Raw genomic sequence first — 18,644 nt, 5'->3', positions numbered from 1 at the left:
TCCTGGCCCAGGCCCCCAGCATCCCTTGATTTGCTGTCAGAACCTCCTCCAGGTGGTCCCGCCTCCAGCCTTACTCTCATCACAGCATGGGAGACATCCCTAAAATATAAACATGATATGTCCTCTCCAGCTCAGAACCCTTCAGTGGTTCCCCAGGGGCCTCACGGGGACATTCAGGCCCCTGTAGATGGCAGTCAAGGTCCTGTGAGCTGGCCCTCGGTTGTCCCCATCCTTTCTTCTGTGCAGCTGTAACAGACTGTGACAGATCTGTAGCCACCCCAACACAAGCTCTCTGACAGGTGGAAAAAGCAAACTGCAGAACAGTCGGTTATGCTGTGATGCTGTTTTTGTTAAAAACACCAATGAAAAAGGAAAAAGTGAAAGTGTTAGTCGCTTCAGTCATGAAGTCTTTGCAACCCCATGGACTGTAGCCTGCTAGGCTCCTCTGTCCGTGGAATTCTCCAGGCAAGAACACTGGTGTAGGTAGCCAGTCCCTTCTCCAGCGGATCTTCCTGACCCAGGGATTAAACCCGGGTCTCCTGTATTAGCAGGAGACTTCCCTGGTGACTCAGAAGTTAAAGCGTCTGCCTCCAATGCGGGAGACCTGGGTTTGATCCCTGGGTTGGGAAGATCCCCTGGAGAAGGAAATGGTAACCCACTTAAGTGTTCTTGCCTGGAGAATCCCATGGACGGAGAAGCCTGATAGGCTACAGTCCATGGGGTCGCAAAGAGTTGGACACGACTGAGTGACTTCACCTCCTGCATTAGCAGGCAGATTCTTTACTGTCTGAGCCAACAGGGAAGCCTATACCCAAAAAAACGCTACATTTCTTCTTGACTTGCAAGCTCATAGGTGAACCCAGGAAATGGAGGGACTGCAAGGGCCGTGTACAGACCACTACCCTGCCGTCCCCAAGGGACAGGGCTCAGGAGTCAAGGGACACTTTCACATAACTGGACTATTGGAATTGTTTCTTTAGAAAGCATTCATTTATTGAGAGGCTGAAAAAAAGAAAACTTAAAAATATGTTTGAGTTGGTTTTGAGACGGTGGAAAGAGCCCTGGAGAACAAAGTTCATCTCCTGCGCTGGGTCCGACCCTGCCAGGTCTGCCCTGTCCCCGTCAAGGCTTGGCCTCAGTCACAGGACAGTGGCTGTGGGTTGATGGGCTCGGTTTAGACCTCGCCCACCTCCCTGAGCAACGTGCTTGCCCCTGGTGGCAGTACCCCTGGGCTGGCCCCTCGGTTCTGCCTCTTATTCTGCACTCACAGAGCCCCTTGTGTTGCTCTCGAGCTCATGGAGGAGTTTTTGTGTGTGTGCACTGGGGAAGCAGGTGTGAACCCGTGGTGATAGTGACCCGCCTGGGCGCCCCTCAACAAGCCACAGGGGAAAGTGTCGCTTAACTGGACTTTATCTTTACTTTGAGGGAAATGCAGTTGGTCCCTGCCCCAAGCCTTGAAGTACTTACAGAGTTTTATACTTCCCTGGTGGCTCAGACGGTAAAGCGTCTGCCTCCAGTGCAGGAGACCCGGGTTCAATCCCTGGGTCGGGAAGATCTCCTGGAGGAGGAAATGGCAACCCACTCCAGTATTCTTGCCTGGAAAATCCCATGGATGGAGGAGCCTGGTGGGCTACAGTCCATGGGGTGGCAAAGAGTCGGACAGACTGAGCAACTTCACTTTTTACTTTCTGCAGCCGAGTGAGGGTGTACTCCTTCAAGTATTTAGAGTCCCTGGTGGGTGTGGTGGGCATGGTGGGCATGGCAGCCACCCATGGCTCAGCTGCATGGGTTCCCCCCACCCAGCAGAGACCCTTGAGGGTCCTCCCACACAGCCCCTGGGGCCCTCTGGGGTGCTGCTCGGAATGGTGGGGCAGGAGGGCTGGAGGGCCCCCAGACTCCTCCCAGGATGTGGGGTTGTGGACAGGGGAAGCGGGCTACAGGACTGAAGTGATGGTTACCGTGAGGTGCTGTGCATTTGGAAGGTAGGGGCAGAGAGATGGGGGGACTCCCTAATTACCCACACAAAATAGAACCTCAGAGACCATTCATTTGTGGTGTGAAGGCGTCTTTATTTGAAAAGTGCAGTATTTCTTCCTCAGTTCAGTTCAGTCGCTCAGTCGTGTCCGACTCTTTGTAACCCTGTGAATTGCAACACGCCAGGCCTCCCTGTCCATCACCAACTCCCAGAGTTTACCCAAACCCATGTCCATCGAGTCGGTGATGCCATCCAGCCATCTCATCCTCTGTTGTCCCCTTTTCCTCCTGCCCCCAATCCCTCCCAGCATCCGGGTCTTTTCCAATGAGTCAACTCTTCGCATGAGGTGGCCAAAGTATTGGAATTTCAGCTTCAGCATCAGTCCTTCCAGTGAACACCCAGGGCTGATCTCCTTTAGGATGGACTGGTTGGTCCTCCTTGCAGTCCAAGGGACTCTCAAGAGTCTTCTCCAACACCACAGTTCAAAAGCATCAATTCTTCGGCGCTCAGCTTTCTTCACAGTCCAACTCTCACATCCATACATGACCACTGGAAAAACCATAGCCTTAACTAGATGGACCTTCGTTGGCAAAGTAATGTCTCTGCTTTTGAATATGCTATCTAGGTTGGTCATAACTTTTCTTCCAAGGAGTAAGCATCTTTTAATTTCATGGCTGCAGTCATCATCTGCAGTGATTTTGGAGCCCCCCAAAATAAAGTCTGACACTGTTTCCACTGTTTCCTCATCTATTTGCCATGAAGTGATGGGACCAGATGCCATGATCTTAGTTTTCTGAGTGTTGAGCTTTAAGCCAACTTTTTCACTCTCCTCTTTCACTTTCATCAAGAGGGTTTTTAGTTCCTCTTCACTTTTCTGCCATAAGGGTGGTGTCATCTGCATATCTGAAGTTATTGATATTTCTCCCGGCAATCTTGATTCCAGGTTGTGCTTCTTCCAGCCCAGCGTTTCTCATGATGTACTCTGCATAGAAGTTAAATAAGCAGGGTGACAGTAGACAGCCTTGACGTACTTCTTTTCCTATTTGGAGCCAGTCTGTTGCTCTATGTCCAGTTCTAACTGTTGCTTCCTGCCTAACCTGGTAAAATAAGCCTCCTGACACCCAGGGGCAGTTTTGTTCTCTTGGCTTTGGGGGCTCTTTTTCCAGGGGACGTTTAGCACCTGGACCAGCATGGGCCTTGCTCTTGCAGGCGAGCTTGACCTGTGACTATAGAGACAGCAGACGCCAGGAGAACTGTGGTCGGGGCACCCAGGGAGGCCCTCCTGGGCAGGCTTTGCCTCTGCACCCCCAAAAGCCTTTGGCCTCAGGTTATATAAGTGAATGTGGATGCAGTTGTGTTTTTATGTAAAAGCAGAGAGAAAGACAGAAAGGTCTGTCTTGGAGGGGCTTTTCCATCTAGCACAGGGGTGATGACAGTTACTGAGGCCTTAGTTTGTACCTGGGGCTTTATGCTTTTAACCTCATCTAAACTTTGCAGCCGTCCAGGTATGACTTCCTTCCTTCTGCAGTCAAGAAAGCAGGCTCAGAGAGATGACATGCTTGTCCTAAGTCAGAGGTGTGGGCAGGGGGGTGCCTGCCACAGGCCCCCGGCCCCTTCCCAGCAGTGTACTGCAGACTGGGCATACTTGTCCCCCTCCACGAGGACAGGTGTCTCCTTCCTCCCACGGAGCCGCCTCGTGCATGGGACTTGGGAGGCTCTGGTCGTGGCCAATAAAGCACTGCTTTTGGCTTACAAGTAACGTGGCTAAACTGATTACTACGGGGATCCAAAAGGAAGCTGTTGGCCTTGTGTAAACTCAATTGGAATGTCACCTAGCAGACAGCTCTGGGGCGTCCACAAATATCTTCCAAGGAATTTCCCCAAAGTAAAATCACAGAGAAAGCAGAATGGGCTTGGCCGTTTTGGTTTGCAAATGAGTTTTGAGAAATGGCCCTGAGATCTTGAGTTGTTGGCATTTTTCCCATCACAGACTGTAAAGGACTTTTGAAACGCCCCAGGAAAGGGGGAAAGAAAGGGCCGGGTTGCTGATTATTTACAGCTCTGAGCCCCAAGCAGGTACACAGAATTAAAGGCCTCCCACCATTCCAACTGCATGTAATTTTATTGTGAAAATGACTGCCTGCCAATAAGTCACGTTGTTCACCCTCATCTCTGCGAGGACTTCTAAGGAAGCACAACTGAGCTCACTTAACACCACTTGGCAGCCGTAAGCAGATGACAGTTGAGATGCTGGTGATGGAGGCTTTTTAAAAATTTTACATTTTCACCATTGCTGTTCAGTCTCCTAAGTCATGTCTGACTCTGCGACCCCCTGGACTGCAGCACGACAGGCTTCCCTGTCATTTACCATCTCCTGGAGTTTGCTCAAATTCATGTCCATAGCGTTGGTTATGGCATCCAACCATCTCATCCTCTGTCGCCCCCTTCTCCTCCTGCCTTCAGTCTTTCCCAGCATGAGGGTCACATTTTCACCACATGACTTTATGAATCTCTGGATCAAGTGTGCTGGAAGTAATTCATGTGTCGATTGGAGTATTTCCTCTTTGAGGAAGGCATCAGCTGGTCCTGGGCCCAGTGCCTTTGGGAGCTGGTCAGCAGTGGGTTGTGTTGAGCCTGCAGAAGTCCAAAGGTGTGTGTGTGGAGGCGAGAATGAAGGGAAGGCACCCAGGGATTGCCTTGGCAAGTAAAATTATAGTTCCCATACGCAGGAGCTATGGCCCTCTCCTGTTGCCAGGCAGAGTTCCCGCAGATTCATGGCAGAGGTGTCTGTGCAAACAGGAATCCAATTTATGTCCAAACAGAAATGACATGCAAATCGGACTTCTTCCCCCAAGGAAGGCAAAGGCAGGTAGCATGGTCAGTTGGGAAAAAAATAAGTAAATAACGCCCCCCCCCCCTTTCCTTTCCTTTAGAAGAGGGAGTGGTATTAATATAGCAGCAGTTTAGAGCTTTATTTGTTTAAACCTTGCAGATTCTGTAAGCATTCACAATCCTCTTGACTTGTAGTGCCTGATTGTAAAAAGAACAGTTGAATGAGCTCATTGTTTCCTGGTTTTTTTCTGTAATGTATTTTACAAACACTCCGGTGACAGGCCTGACACGCTGATTTCTATGTAGTCGCACTTCAGTTTGGGATTACAGCATTAATAACAGAGTTCCATGCATCATGCCATTTTTAAGCATGATCGTTATGATAAAGGGCATATACTTAATTACAGGCCTGCTTAATTACAGCTCTGTTGAAGCTCGTTTGTTTAGGAGAATGCTAATTGCGCTACGGAGCCCACGGCACATCCTTGCTTTCATCTGCTGTGTGCCGCTCGGTGCCGAGGATCAGCGTTTTGTTAAAACTGCCACCAAAAATAAAATTGAAAAAGAGAAAAAGGGGGAGGGGGGAAGGAAGAAGACGAAGAAAGCGCTCGTCCGAGTCCTGAAAGGCGGGCTGCCTGGCGCAGGGCTGTGGGCCTGCACAGAAGCCCCTGTGTGCCGTGTGCCCCTTCCACCCTCACAGCCCCCCCGGGGCAGATGCTGTGTGGTCCCCGCTTTACAGGCAGGGTGGCCAAGGCCCAGAGAAGTGAGATGGCCACATGTCTGCTGCACATCCTCCCTGCCACAACCACGGCATTGCCACCGCCAGCGGGGCACCTGGGCTCAAATCCTGGCCCCATCGAACTCCCTAACTCCTCAGCCTCGGGTTCCTTAAACATTAACTTGCCCGTGATCATCGTGGAGGTGACGTGATTTGGTGCATGTCGGCTGTCTCGGGTGTGGTCAATAAATGCGGTTTCCTTTCCTTCACATTCTCTCTGGCCTAGACTTGGTCAGGGGAGAAGTTCTGCTACATCCAAGGTTTCAGGGGGTCAAGGGACCTGGACAGTGGACTGCTCTGGGCCCTGGAACTCCACCTGCAGTGCCAGTGCGGAAAGGACAGACCTCTGCGTCCTGCTTCTGGGTTGTGCCCATGGATCGGTCAGGCTGTGTCCATGTGAGAACCCTGTGCAAGCCCAGGCTGCCTGGGAGGCCTGGGGGTGGGGGGGGACGAACATGTACCCCTGAGCGGTGGCTCTGTGGGGGCTGCCCCTGCTCACGGCTCCCCCTCAGCCCCTCCACCGAGTGTCACTCTGACTGGGACTCAGCAGTGGTTGAAGGCTGGGGGAGGAGTGGGATGAGGACAGAGCCCCAGAGCACGGTGAGGAAGACACATGCTCCCCCATGAGGAACACGGACGATGATTTATGAGATCTTTTGGAACATGTGAAAAATGAGCACCATTGATTTTAAGAATTATGTCTCACAAGCCTCTAGATATCTTAAAATGTGGAAAAACTGCCCAGATAGGGAGAATAGAAATGGATGTCCTGGAATTAGAAGGGGATTTAGCAGTCCCACAGATCAGCTTTTCTACCAACATACAACATCCCTCTCTAACCCCCTGACAAGCGGCCGTGCGTCTGGAACTTTTTCAGCCGGTGCTGTCCTTCCTTCCGGCTTCTCCAGAGGAGGGCGAGGTCTCCCCCAGAAATCGTGCCCTGACGCCAGCTGCTCTTCTTGTGACAGCTCTCAGAACCCGTGCAGACGCTTGACCACGTTCACCTCCAAGGCTTCTCTTATCTGGTGATGGTTCTTCACTCAGTTGTATCCGACTCTGCGACCCCATAGACTGTAGCCCACCAGACTCCTCTGCCCATGGGATTTCCCAGGCAAGAATACTGGAGTGGGTTGCCATTTCCTTCTCCAGGGCATCTTCCCAACCCAGGAATCAAACCTGTGTCTCCTGCATTGCCAGCCGGGTTCTTTACTGCTGAGCCACCAGGGAAGCCCCTCTTCTGTCTGGACCAGAACCCATCTAGCTGCACTTCTTCCCGCATGTGGGGCACTGGGCTCTTGAGTACCAGGTATGGTCAGGCCTCCCTAGAGCAGCAGATCTGATGACTTCCTTTCCTTCCGTCCTGTGGGCTGGCCTCAGGTGCCTCACCAAGTTGTCCAGGACAACGCTCTTGAGAGTGCAGTCCCGGCACGGAACCCCCTCCCTTGAGCCCAGAACAGACCAAGGTGGTGATTTCCCCACCCTGGCATGGGGATGGCTGTGCTGTCGCTTACGATGGCAGCTCCCAAGTTCTGAACAGTCAGGTCACGTTGTTGACTTGTTCCACTATGGACAAGTCTTTTTTTTCGTGTCTTCTGCTGTTATTCCAGCATGAACATCTCTTTCATTCCATCTGACGCAGCTGGCGTTTTGGACCTAAGGTACAGGACTTAACACTGACCTTTAACAAATTCCATCTATTAAATTTAGCCCATGACCCTGACTTTTTGAGATCTCTATTGGATTTCTCTCCCTTATCCCGTCTGTGGGCTGTCCCCATCGGCGCATATCGGATATGCCTACTCTGCGTGCCTTCACTGAAGTAATTGATAACACCCTGGGCACCCTCCAGAGAGGTTGCTTGAGGTCAGTGTCAATCTATTAATCAGCTTCTTGAATATCTAGTCCAACCAGTTATGGATTCTCCTACCCTTAACATTGTCCAGCCATACTTATCTGTCTTGTCCGTTTGGATAACGTGAGAAATTTGTCAAATGCTTTGCTCAAATCTACCTTCTTTCAGCCTACCATAATCTTGGCTATGCTGGATTTTTTTTTTTTTTTAATAAATGACGCTTGGTTGGCAGATCATCTGTTCAGCAGACTCTCAGCAGCTCCCAGGGACCTGGCTCCCCTTTTCAGGGAATCCGAGCATGTCACCCCAGAGGCTCTTCCTCTCGAGGCAGCGCCTGCCCACTCAGCAGCTTCTGCCCCCAGGACCCCGTGGATTCACTTCCTTTTCCTCCAAGACTGTTAGAGTCTGTTCTCTAGAAGAATGCAAGGAGTGTCTGGCTGTGCCCATCTTCCCATCCTGAACTCTTAAGATGAAGTGGAAACTTATCTGCAGATTCTCATCTCTCTCTCCCTCCCCAGGCGGCTCCCCTCAAGGTGGGAGTAGGCCCGCGTGGTTCTCCACAGCGGCCCCTCTGCTGCTCAGTCCCATCAGGAGGCCATCCCCACTGTGCTAGGGGCCACGTTCACACTGCCTTTTGCTTCTCAGTCTTGGGAATGCATCCTTCCTTCTCCCCAGAGGTATCCCAGGCTGGAGACCCGTTACAGGGGATGCCGAGCTCCCCAGGCACCCCATGTGCTGGGACAGGAATGCAGAGCTGACCCAGATGTGGACAGTTGGAAGCCCATGGCCAGCAGAGGAGACGCGGCCCTAGCCAGGCACCCAGGGGGGCGGGCAGGGCTTCGGGGACAGTGTCCTGCAAGAGGGCACGCTGAGCTGACCCCAGAGGGATGGTGGAGGGACAGGGGTGGCCATAGGGTGAAGGGGAGGGGCAGGGAGCACCCCTCCTCGGCAGTCCCCGTCCCTTCCCTTTGGGTACAGCTGTGAATCCAGCCTCACTCCTGCCCAGTGCTCCCCAGGACTCTCATTTCCTGTACTCCGGCCCTTGCAGGTCAGCATACCACGTTTTCAGAACACGAGTTCACGGAACAGACATGGACATTTTGATGGCAACAGATGTCACCAGTGAGAAGGGCAATCTTCATCATATCTTTCCAGAACCCACAGACACTATGATGGGCAGAAAGCCCAGTGAATGACCAAACAGGGCTCCCAGCCCAGGAATGCAGCCCGGGCAGGTGCCACAGGGGCTTGAGAGTTTGAAGGAGAAGTAAAGTAGGCTGTGGTTCCCAGCGTCTGACCTGGGGTGGGCAGGATGTGGGCAGTGGCTTCATGACAAGCGGACTGACTATGGAGGGAAGTGTGGGTCCAGAGGACAGTGGTGGGTGTGACTTGGAGCTGTTGGCGCACATAGTCACCTCCTAGCCCGTAGGTCTAATGGAAAAGAGCTGGTCAAAGGCCAGCTAGACACTTGGCGAGCGTGCGGTATTGTCAAAGCCATGAAAGGCCCTGGTGTGGAAGAAGCAGGTTTGCCGTCAGAAATAGCAAGTATCCCTCATAGGAGGGCTGGAGGTTAGAGTCACTGCTTCCACCTATGTGGCCGCCGACTGCCTGTCTGCGAGTGATCAGAAATGCTGCCAGTGCTGCGTGCCCACCGGCCTGTGTGGCATCAGGAAGCAGCTGGGGTCAGAGTGCCACATGAGGTGAGCCTTGACTTCCAGCCATGGTGGGTGGACGGTGGCAACTGCGGGGAAGGGAGCTTGGCCCTTCCCTTAGGTTCTGAGTGGGCCTTGTCCGGTCTCTTCTAGAAGGCATCGCAGCCTTTCAGGGATCGTCTGCTCAGGGCTGTATTTCCCCAGCTGTGAGTGCACAAGTGTGGCTGTGTCACTTCAGTCGTGTCCGGCTCTTTGTGACCCCATGGACTGTAGCCCACCAGGCTCCTCCATCCAGGAGATTCTCCAGGCAAGAATCCTGGAGTGGGCTGCCATTTCCTTCTCCATGCATGTAGAATGCGTGTAGGTGCTCAGATTTCCTTAGTATATTTTTGTATGTGACATACTGCATAAGGTGACGGTGGGCTCCCTGCTCCTTCCTGGGGAGATGTCACGCTGTCCCCAGTGCTTAGCTGAGTCTCCAGGCAGGGAGGGCAGGTCCCTGGGGCCTCTGTGATGCAAGGCCTCTGACCACAGATGTCTCTGTCCGAGCCCCGTGGCCCACGCAGCCCTCCCAGGAAAGGAGGGGGTGTCCCGTGCTGTCGTGGGGCTGACCGTGCTAGTTTCTTTTCATACTTCCCAGAGAAGGGTCCATTTTCTTCCTCCCCAGAAATGATGAAAGTAGCTTAAAATGAGACATTTGGCTCATCTTGTTGATCAGAGAGGATTTGTCCCAGAGTTCTTTTCTTACTTCCTTTTCTTCTTTCTGCTTCTGCAACTCTCTATTTCTTAGGACTGAAAAAAAGAAAAACCATTGTCCACCACCAGTGTCCCAGAGAAGGCCCCCCCATCCCAAGATGACAGGGAAAGTGGAGACCTTCATTCCCACATTCCCAGGGAACTAGCTCGTCACTCCACACCTTTCCGTGACCACAACTCACCAGAAAACCGTGAGGCCCTGCCCCCCCCCGACCCCCCCACCGCTGTGCCTGTGGCTGGGACGCTGGACCCCGGGCGAAGCCCCTGCCCATCTCCTCAGCCTGTGGCTGCGCAGCCTTCACGCTAGGAGCGTCTGTGTTACGCTCTGTCCAGGGTGCCCTGTTTCCCTGGGTACCAGGGTTTCCTCATGGACGTCGGAATCCCTCATCCCGGGAGAAGAGGGACAGTCCCAGGTCGTGACTCGGAGGCGATGATGACCTGGGGGCGCAGTGGATGCGGGGCCGTGGGAAAGGACCTGAACCCCTGACCCCTGCCTTCCCCGTTTTCCCTTCCGGGGGCCCATTCCCACTGCTGCTGTGTCCTCTGAACACTGAGCAGACAGTTCTGCCTCCATCCAGCCCTGAAAGACCAGGAGCCAGCCGTGGTGGCCACGTAGGCCCGCCTGCCGAGCTCACATGGACAGCTCACACCAACTCCTACACAGGCCACACCGCCCTCCTTTTAAACCCAAGCACACCCAAGGTAGTGGCCAGGGTTCAACCCAGTCTTTTTGACTGCAGAACCACTCTCTCCCCCCAAACCTGGGCCTTTCCTGTGAGCCTGACAGCGTGGCTGTGATCAGGACTCGGCCAGGAGGGCGCCTCATGGACGCAGCCACTGCCCACCTCCTCCCCGAGCCCCCAGCCTTGTCCCTTCCACCCCGTGTGCCTCTGTCCTGCCCCCAGCTCCGCGGTGGCTACCCCCACTCGCAGCGGGACCCTGGGTGGGCTCCGGGCCGTCCCTGCTCTCAGCTCACTCTGCACCTCCCGGTGGGTGTCTGCCTCGCTCACCAGGTGTGTCCTGGGAGCACGGATGGTACCTGGGCACATGTCGCCCTTGGTCCCACTCACCCGTCCACGTGTCAGCCAGCTCCAGCCCCTGACCAGCCTGTACTATCCGTGTCAATAGCTCAAGTACTGACCGTCAGTGGATCTGCAATGCCATTTATTTTCACTGTTTTTTTTCCCCTCTTCTTTTGCAGCCATGGATGGTGTGCCTTTTATGATTTCAGAGAAGTTTTCTTGTGTTCCAGAAAGTGTAAGTTTCTTGCATGATTGCACTCCGCCTCGGCTCCCTCTGCCTCTAGCCTAAGCCCTTCTCTTCACAGTGCTGCAGGGCCATCCTGGCAGCCCCCAAACCCCTCCCTTGCCAGAATCATCCATCGCTACCCTGGTGCCCCACCCCCCACCACCGGAAGCTCAAGAGCAGGACTCTGTAGCTGTGCCTAGAAGGTTCTTGATAAGTGAGAAAAAAGAAGGAATAAGGGTAGGGAGGGAGCAAGACAGACGAACAGACACACTCAGACGCAGCCACAGCCGAGGCTTCTGGATTCAGATGTGATGGTGAATTGTTCTGAACCTTGCTGGCTGTAAATATTCCTGGTTTCCAAGCTCACCTTGTTAATTTCTGCTCTTTTTTATTTAACATTGACAACGTTCAGCAGAAAGCAAGCTGCTAACCCTTCCCCATTGTCATTGCCGCATCCTGTGACGACCACATTCTCCGCTCTGAGTCGCAGGCGTCTGAATGGTGGGGCTGGGCGTGCTCACGCAGGCTGCAGCCGGGCAGCTGTGGGTCCATCGCCCACGGCAGGCCAGCACAGACCCCACGGTGCACGAGAGGGAACCAAGGCCAGGCTGGGCCCCCAAGCCGTCTTTAGTGACAGAGGGACTGAGTGAACGCGCCAGGCCTGCAGGCCGGACCCCACACCTTGAGAGGCAGGCATGGCCTCGGGCCCGCCTGGCAACCCTGTGCCCTGTCTCCGGCGGCGCCTGTACCCCTCAGTGGTGCAGGCCGGGTCTGTGGGCTCTGTAGACTTGTTCCTGGATGTTTTTCAAATCCTTGCTGCAGAAGTTTGCTCTTGAGTAGTTAATAAACACAACATCCCTGGTTTGGGCACAAGCTCAGAGTCCTTCAAGCAAAAGTGTTTTTCTTGGATCCAGCTTAAAACCACCCAGCTTGCGATCTGACCTGCCCTGGAGTTTCCATTTTCATGAAATATAATAGGCCTCCTCTGAACCCTTCTGGTAAGCGGCTTAATCTTGAAAAAAAGAAAAAAACACGCTCGTGATGTTGACACGCAGAGCCTGTGTAACTTCAGCCGACCACTCACTCCACTTGGCTGTGTTGCCATGGAGACGCTGGCGCCTCTCCCGCCCGCGCGGTTGGAGAGGCCATTCTGTCCTGCGCTGTGGCTCCAAGCGGGCAAGTTTAGTGGGGCAGTTAGAGCCTAATGATACAACAGCTGGACCGCCGCTGGATCCCGGGCCGCGCAGGCAGGCGGCCCGGTGCTCACGCCGCGCGGGCTGGCAGCAGGAGAAAGCCAAACTGTTTTGTGGCTGAGGGCAGCGCAGCTCCAGGAGCCGAGAGCCTAATTCAGTGGCCCTGTCCCAAGTCCGGGATCTGCCGACTCAGCGAGTGCTCAGGCAGGCGGCCACGGGCCAAGTCCAGTGCTTCCCCTCGCTTCTCTCTCTAATCTCCCGGCAGCCTGGCCTGGCCGGGAGGGGCCCGCCCGCGATGCTTTGTAACCGGAGAAGAGGTTGATGGAGGGATTAACCTGTCCTGCTACATCCTGCCTAGAGGCAGGCGGAGGCGCTGAGTCCCGTCAGAATCCGGGTCCTGGGGCTCAGAGCCGGCCTTCAGGGAATCCCCCCTGGCCCGGCTCAGACTCCAGCTCTTGCCCCTGCTTCTGGGCTGCAGTTCAAAACCACGAAGGCCTCCAGGGGTTTTATCCGACTCTCAGGTTGCACCTGTTCACCCCCAGCTGCTAGCCCCGGGGAGCTGCCTTGGGAATACAGACGATGGGGGTCCCAGGGGGGACCCAGGCCAGGGACCTCAGGGACAGGGCTCCCTCTGCCCCTCACCAGGCACTTCAGCCCAGGCTTCTCTGGGCCTCCAGCTGACTCTCATTGCCCTGTGTGTTTAATTTTTCATGCTGGGTGTGGAAAAGCCAGTGTTCTCAAAGAAGAAAGGTCCCCATCTCTATGAAGTTTTAGAAGCAAACACTCAATTAAAATGGTGTTATTATTTTCCACCACTGTTGATTTCTCAAACGACCATTGATGGGCAGTTGGTTAGTTCATTCACCTGGCATTTTAAATGACCTAGAGTTCCCTCCACCCCCTTCCCTGATGCTAAGGAGTCCCAGGCAAGAGATGGGCTGCCTGCCTCCCCAGAGTTCCTCAAACCCATTCCAACACCCAGGTGAGGGTGGTCAGGGCAGTGTAGTGAAGCCGTGGGCACCTGCATCCCCCTGGCTGCAGAAAGAGCATACTGGTCTTTCCGGGGTAGGGCGGGGGCGGTCAGAGCGAGACGAGAGGCAGAAGTTACTGATAGCAGTGGTGGTCTTTCAGGAGAGCTGTGGCGGCCCCCCACCCCCGACCTGGGCGCCTAAGCAGGAGTCCCCACCAGAAGGGCCCCGGTGGCAGCCAGGTTTTCTGAGTCTGCTCACGCAGCACTGTGGAGTCACACTGATGGTTTCTGCGGAAAGGAGTGGAGAAAACACCAGATCACAGTGGGGTTTGAAGTGTCGCAGTTGTGAAGGAAAGCAAATGTGAAGCAGCACTTTTTCCAGCCATGTGAAAGGATGGCTTGATGTATTTTCAGATGCAGCCCTTTGATCTCCTGGGAATCACCATCAAATCTCTGGCAGAAATTGAAAAAGAGGTAAGCAAGCTCCCCAGAATGGGGCAGGTAGGGCCCAGGTCCTCGCTGGCCGGCCCAGCGTCTCCCTTCCACATTAAGGGTGTGTTCCAGGGACAAGAAGGGACCTCAGGGTGGGGCGGCCCTCTGAGAAAGATGCTTTCACTCAAGTTTACTACTAAGAAGAAGAAACTCACTTTTTAATGCGTGTATGTCTTAAAGTAATAAGACAGAAGGTTTTACATGATCACACAGAACAGTCAATGCTGCTTCATTTTGTTAAAAAAAAGGTCTCAGCTTAAAGAAGGCAGAGGTTGGGGCCAGGGCGCGGAGTTGGCTCTTTCCCCTTCAGTTTTATTATTTGCCTCCAGTAGGGGTTTGAGGAAATGTCCGAGCCGTTTCATGATTTAGAGGAAGGATCAAGACACATTCCATTGTGCTTGATAAAGCCAAACCCCATTTGGCGGCCTGGTTAGAAAGAGTTTGGATGTTTTCCTAATAAAAAGAGATCCCAGGATTTGGAAGCACATGTGACGCCTCTGAGGAAAGAGAGTGGCGATAACAGCATGAAACTGGGGGTCAGCTCTCCCGGTGGTCTCCCCACGTTCGCCAGACAGCGCCGGCGTGCGTGTCGTCTTCCCGTGTGGAGACGGTTGTTAAGCGGTCACATGCTTGCAGCCGACTCTCCTCGGAGAGGGACATTCGTCTCAGAGATGGAAATGGAAGAACCATTTCAATATTCTCAGCTCCTCTGGGTGTTCTCTCGTGTACCCAGCTAGCAGAAGCAGGTTGCATTATTGAAAGATGGCTGAAATCAAGGAAAATTGAATCAATATACTACAACAAATTTCTAAACCTGTCACAGCAAAAACAAGACAAAAAATTCCCCCTTTGTCTTGGATTTTCAGTAAATCGTAAAACCCCAAGCTGACTGTCATCTATAGATTTTGAGAGGGGTAGAACAATGACCGGCTGCCACATCAGAAAAACACGTGTGGGTGGAGCCCCAGGTCAGCCCTGGCTGAAAGTGAGGTGATGCCCCCCCACCCCCCACCCAGACTGCCTTTGTGTGGGGTCCCCACAGGGTGGCGCCAGCGAGTGTGTCTGGACGGCCTTTGCAGAGACCCGCTCTGGCCGCAGGCTGTGAAGCAGGGAGCCGGCCTGTGACCTTTCAGGATGGACAAGGTTGCACAGACTTTAAGGGGTGGGGGGGCCAGGGGTACGTCCCTTCTCTGCTTAAAGCTTGGATAACAAAAAAACCTGTCTCATGAACACTAAAGGGACAGGTGTGAAAAACACCATAGACAGCAAGTGCCCATGACCATGGGTTGGTGGGGGTGGGTGGCCAGTGCCGGAGACGGGACAGCTGTGAACGTCACCCCTTCTCTCCCCACTCGTCCTCCCAGGCTGTAGCCAGAGCCCCGTTTATTTAAGCACCTGCCACGTGCTTAAAGTCCAGGCTCTGGGCCTGAACTTTACCTCCATCATCACTGATTCTCACCCCGGGCTGACCAGGTGACAACATTCCTCCCCATCTCGTGGGTCAGAACTTGAGGCTCAGGGAGGCGAAGTTATCTGCCCAAGACAAGATGGAGATCTCACGTGGCGTACTCCAGATGCCCTCCTTTATGACATAAAGTCCATGGCCCCCTGTCCTTGGGCGGGTGGGGACAGTGGTACCTGGGAGGCCCATCAGCCTGGGTCCTGACCCCACCCGGGCCTTCAGGTGACCAGGCAGGATGAAATAGAAGAGAGCCCAGTGGCACAGCCAGTGCCCGTGGAAACCATCAATTCTCTTAACTCTCTTCCCACGGAAGGGCCAACAATGTGTTTGTTTAGAGTACAGTGTGCTGATGTCGGGCGCTCTGAGCAGAGCTTGGCAGGGGTAGCATCCTCAGTTTTTCCACGTAACCTCTCTGAGCCTCAGTTTCCTCTTCTGTAAAACCAGGGGAGTATTAGTAATGAAAACGTAGCATTTATGGGTGTCACTGAGACAGTTACGGAAATGGCTCAGAGCAGCACTTGCTGTGGCAGCTGCCCGGTTAGGTATCAGTTCAGTTCAGTCGCTCAGTCACGTTCAACTCTCTGTGAGCCCGTGGACTGCGGCACGCCAGGCCCCCTGTCCATCACCAACTCCCAGAGTTTACTCTAAGTCACGTTCATCGAGTCAGTGATGGACCAACCATCTCATCCTCTGTCGTCCCCTTTTCCTCCCGACTTCAATCTTTCCCAGCATCAGGGTCTTTTCAAATGAGTCCATTCTTTGCATCAGGTGGCCAAGGTATTGGAGTTTCAGCTTCAACATCAGTCCTTCCAATGAATATTCAGGATTGATTTCCTTTAGGATGGACTCCCTGGATCTCCTTGCAGTCCAAGGGACTCTGGAGAGCCTTCCCCAACACCACACTTCAAAAGCATCAATTCTTTGGCTCTCAGCTTCACAGTCCCACTCACATCTGTACGTGACCACTGGAAAAACCATAGCCTTGACTAGACGGACGTTTGTTGGCAACGTAATGTCTCTGCTTTTTAATATGCTGTCTAGGTTGGTCATAACTTTTCTTCCCAGGAGCAAGTGTCTTTTAATGAGGTATATAGCAAGTGTCGTGGTTGTGGGCGGTGTATTTTTTATTTATTTTTGGCTGCGCTGGGTCTTCATTGCTGCACGTGGGCTCTCTCGAGTTGCGGCGGACCGGGGCTCCTCTCTAGCTGTGGTGCTCGGGCTTGTTATCACGGTGGCGTCTCTTGTTTCGGAGCTCAGGCTCTGGGGTGCGTGGGCTTCAGTAGTTGTGGCACACGAGCTTAGTTGCCCCGAGGCATGTGGAACCCTTCAGGACCAGGGGTGGAACCCTTCAGGACCAGGCATCGAACCCATGGCCCTTACATTGGTAGGCGGACCACCAGGCAGGTCCGGTCGTGTAGCGATCATTGTCACTCCCATCCCCCTGGTCCCAGGAAGCGGAGTGAATTGGTGCAAGTCCACCCCATCGCAGCCTGACGTGCTGCCCTCTGTGGACCATGCCCGCTTCCTTCCTTGCTTTCAGTGATGGGTTAAAAGCACACACTGTGTTCTCTGTTGAAGGATCCCTGGCTTCCTTCCTTGTTTTCAGTGGTGGGTTGAAAGCACATGTCTGTGTTCTCTTGTTGAAGGAAATTAAAGTGGAGTTAGAGAAAATGTAGGGAAATGGGGAGAGGTTAGACATGCTAAATAAGCTGGGAAACCATCACAGACATCCCCGCCGTCAGGGATGCCATGAGGGTTTTCTTTTAACCTGAGGATTTAGAAGGTACTTCCACCAGCCATCCACATGCACGTAATGGTGATGACATGTTGACATCCACACACTCCTTTTGCAACAAAGTCAGCGAGCATTCTCCGTAAATAAACTGGAGAACTTGCCCCTCTCAGCCTCTGAACTCAGCATAGCTCCTGGAGTTGGAGGCAGAGAAGGAGCTGAGCCCACAGCTCCCTGGCCCCATTCTCGGGCTCTGTGGGCTGGCCCTGAGCACCTTGGGGTCCCCTTGCTCAGGGGGATATTGCCTTTTTCACTTGCACCCAGTCTGGCTGTCCTTCGGGGGAGAGGGGCATCGCTTGGGGAGCAGCCTGGGGGCAGCAGGAGCTCAGCTGGGGGCTTGCTTTGCTCTTCTTTACAGCGTCAAGCCGAGCGCCCTCCCCCAAGAAGTCAGGAGACTGCCTTTGGGTTCAGGGCTGACCGTGACCTGCACTGTCCCCTTGAGCATCCTGAATGTACCCCCCCCACCCAGATCTCGCCCGGGGATTCGCAAGCAGCAGGGAGAGCCTGGCGTCTGTGGGGGCTGCTTTGTGAGGGGCAGGCTCTCCCCTCCCTTATCCCTGCATGCCCCCAGGGGGAGGTGGTGTCACCCCGGCACACAGCAGAAATATGGGTCCTGGGTGGTCCTGGCTGTAGAGGAAATGGGAGTGCTTGCCCTGAAGCAGCCCATCTAAGAGTGGCGTGGGCCTACTTGCCCCTCTGCCGGCCTTGCCTCACCCACCTGCCCTGTCTGGGGATGCTCTGTCACCACCATTTGGCCTCAGGGACAAGTCACCCCCTGAACCAGCCCCATCGCTCTGTCGGTCTTGAGCTTGGTGATTTGGGACCCTGTCCCCAGGTGCCCCCTGCCTCGCCCAGAGCAGGGGCCGACCGGACTCCAGCCTGCCACATCTAGGAGTAACGGTGCAGGGAGATGGGTGTCGCCCCCCAGCGGTGGGTGGCAGTGCTCCTCCAGCTCCCCTACCGTGGAATCTGACCACCTCAAGGAGAGGCTGCCACCTGGCCCCGCCAGCAGGAAGGTGGCACAAGGCTCCCTGGCAGTGTGGACCAGAGCCATCCGCCGCTGTGTGGACCATGGAGGAGACATGGCGTGGTGGAGGGACACAGTTTTCGAGTCCAGCCTCCCCCCCACCAACCCTGCCCCAGATAGCACGCCAAATCTGCCACCTATGCTGGACCCTGGAGCAGGTCCCCTGGCCTCCCCATCCTCAGGGTGGCGTGCAGGTCCGGGGATCCCACCGCGGCTGTGGCGCCCACAGGAGGCCCTCCGCAGGCGTGGTGACAGCAGGCTGCGTTTCACGAATGGCCCCCAAGGAAGGTCACGACTATAAAGTCAGTGGCCGTGCCACCCGCCGCGTTTGAGGGGATTCTTTAGGTGCTCGCAGGTGGTGTGGGCTGTTGGAGTGAAGGAAGCCGAGGTGAGTAAACCAGTTCCCACTTTGAAGGCTGTCACTCTCCAGGCTCCAGCAGCCACATCCCCTGCCGTCCACGTCTACCCTCGGCTTGGGGCAGGGGCTTTGCCACTTAAATTACCCCTTAAGTCAGGAAACCATGTTTTTGCTCACCCTCTCTGGGGCACGGGAGGTGACCAGGGACCAGCCAGCAGCAGCTGTCGAGGCGAGCAGGGCGGGGGGGCGGGGGTTTG

The 18,644-nt window shown here is 54.4% G+C and overlaps 1 protein-coding gene and 1 long non-coding RNA gene across 8 annotated transcripts in view; one reads left to right on the top strand and one right to left on the bottom strand.

The window, feature by feature from the left end:
• MVB12B (multivesicular body subunit 12B) overlaps window positions 1-18,644 on the top strand; it is a 211,768-nt gene that overhangs the window by 162,461 nt on the left and 30,663 nt on the right. For all 7 annotated transcript variants that reach the window (XR_011255491.1, XM_069582393.1, XM_069582392.1 and 4 more), the window contains exons 8-9: window positions 11,047-11,102; window positions 13,671-13,730. Coding sequence is in view for 6 of the 7 variants with exons in the window: in XM_069582393.1 (XP_069438494.1) it covers window positions 11,047-11,102; window positions 13,671-13,730 (116 nt within the window). In the remaining variant the exon portion in view is untranslated. The remainder of the gene's footprint in view (window positions 1-11,046; window positions 11,103-13,670; window positions 13,731-18,644) is intronic.
• LOC138436599 (uncharacterized) lies at window positions 13,878-18,307 on the bottom strand. The gene is made up of 2 exons (XR_011255493.1): window positions 15,208-18,307; window positions 13,878-14,514 (listed from the first exon to the last, which is right to left on the bottom strand). It is a non-coding gene; the product is annotated as an uncharacterized lncRNA (long non-coding RNA).

Source organism: Ovis canadensis, chromosome 3 (genome assembly GCF_042477335.2).
Source record: "Ovis canadensis isolate MfBH-ARS-UI-01 breed Bighorn chromosome 3, ARS-UI_OviCan_v2, whole genome shotgun sequence".
In the NCBI taxonomy this organism is placed as follows: Eukaryota; Metazoa; Chordata; class Mammalia; order Artiodactyla; family Bovidae; genus Ovis; species Ovis canadensis.
This window is presented reverse-complemented; position numbering and strand designations above follow the sequence as displayed.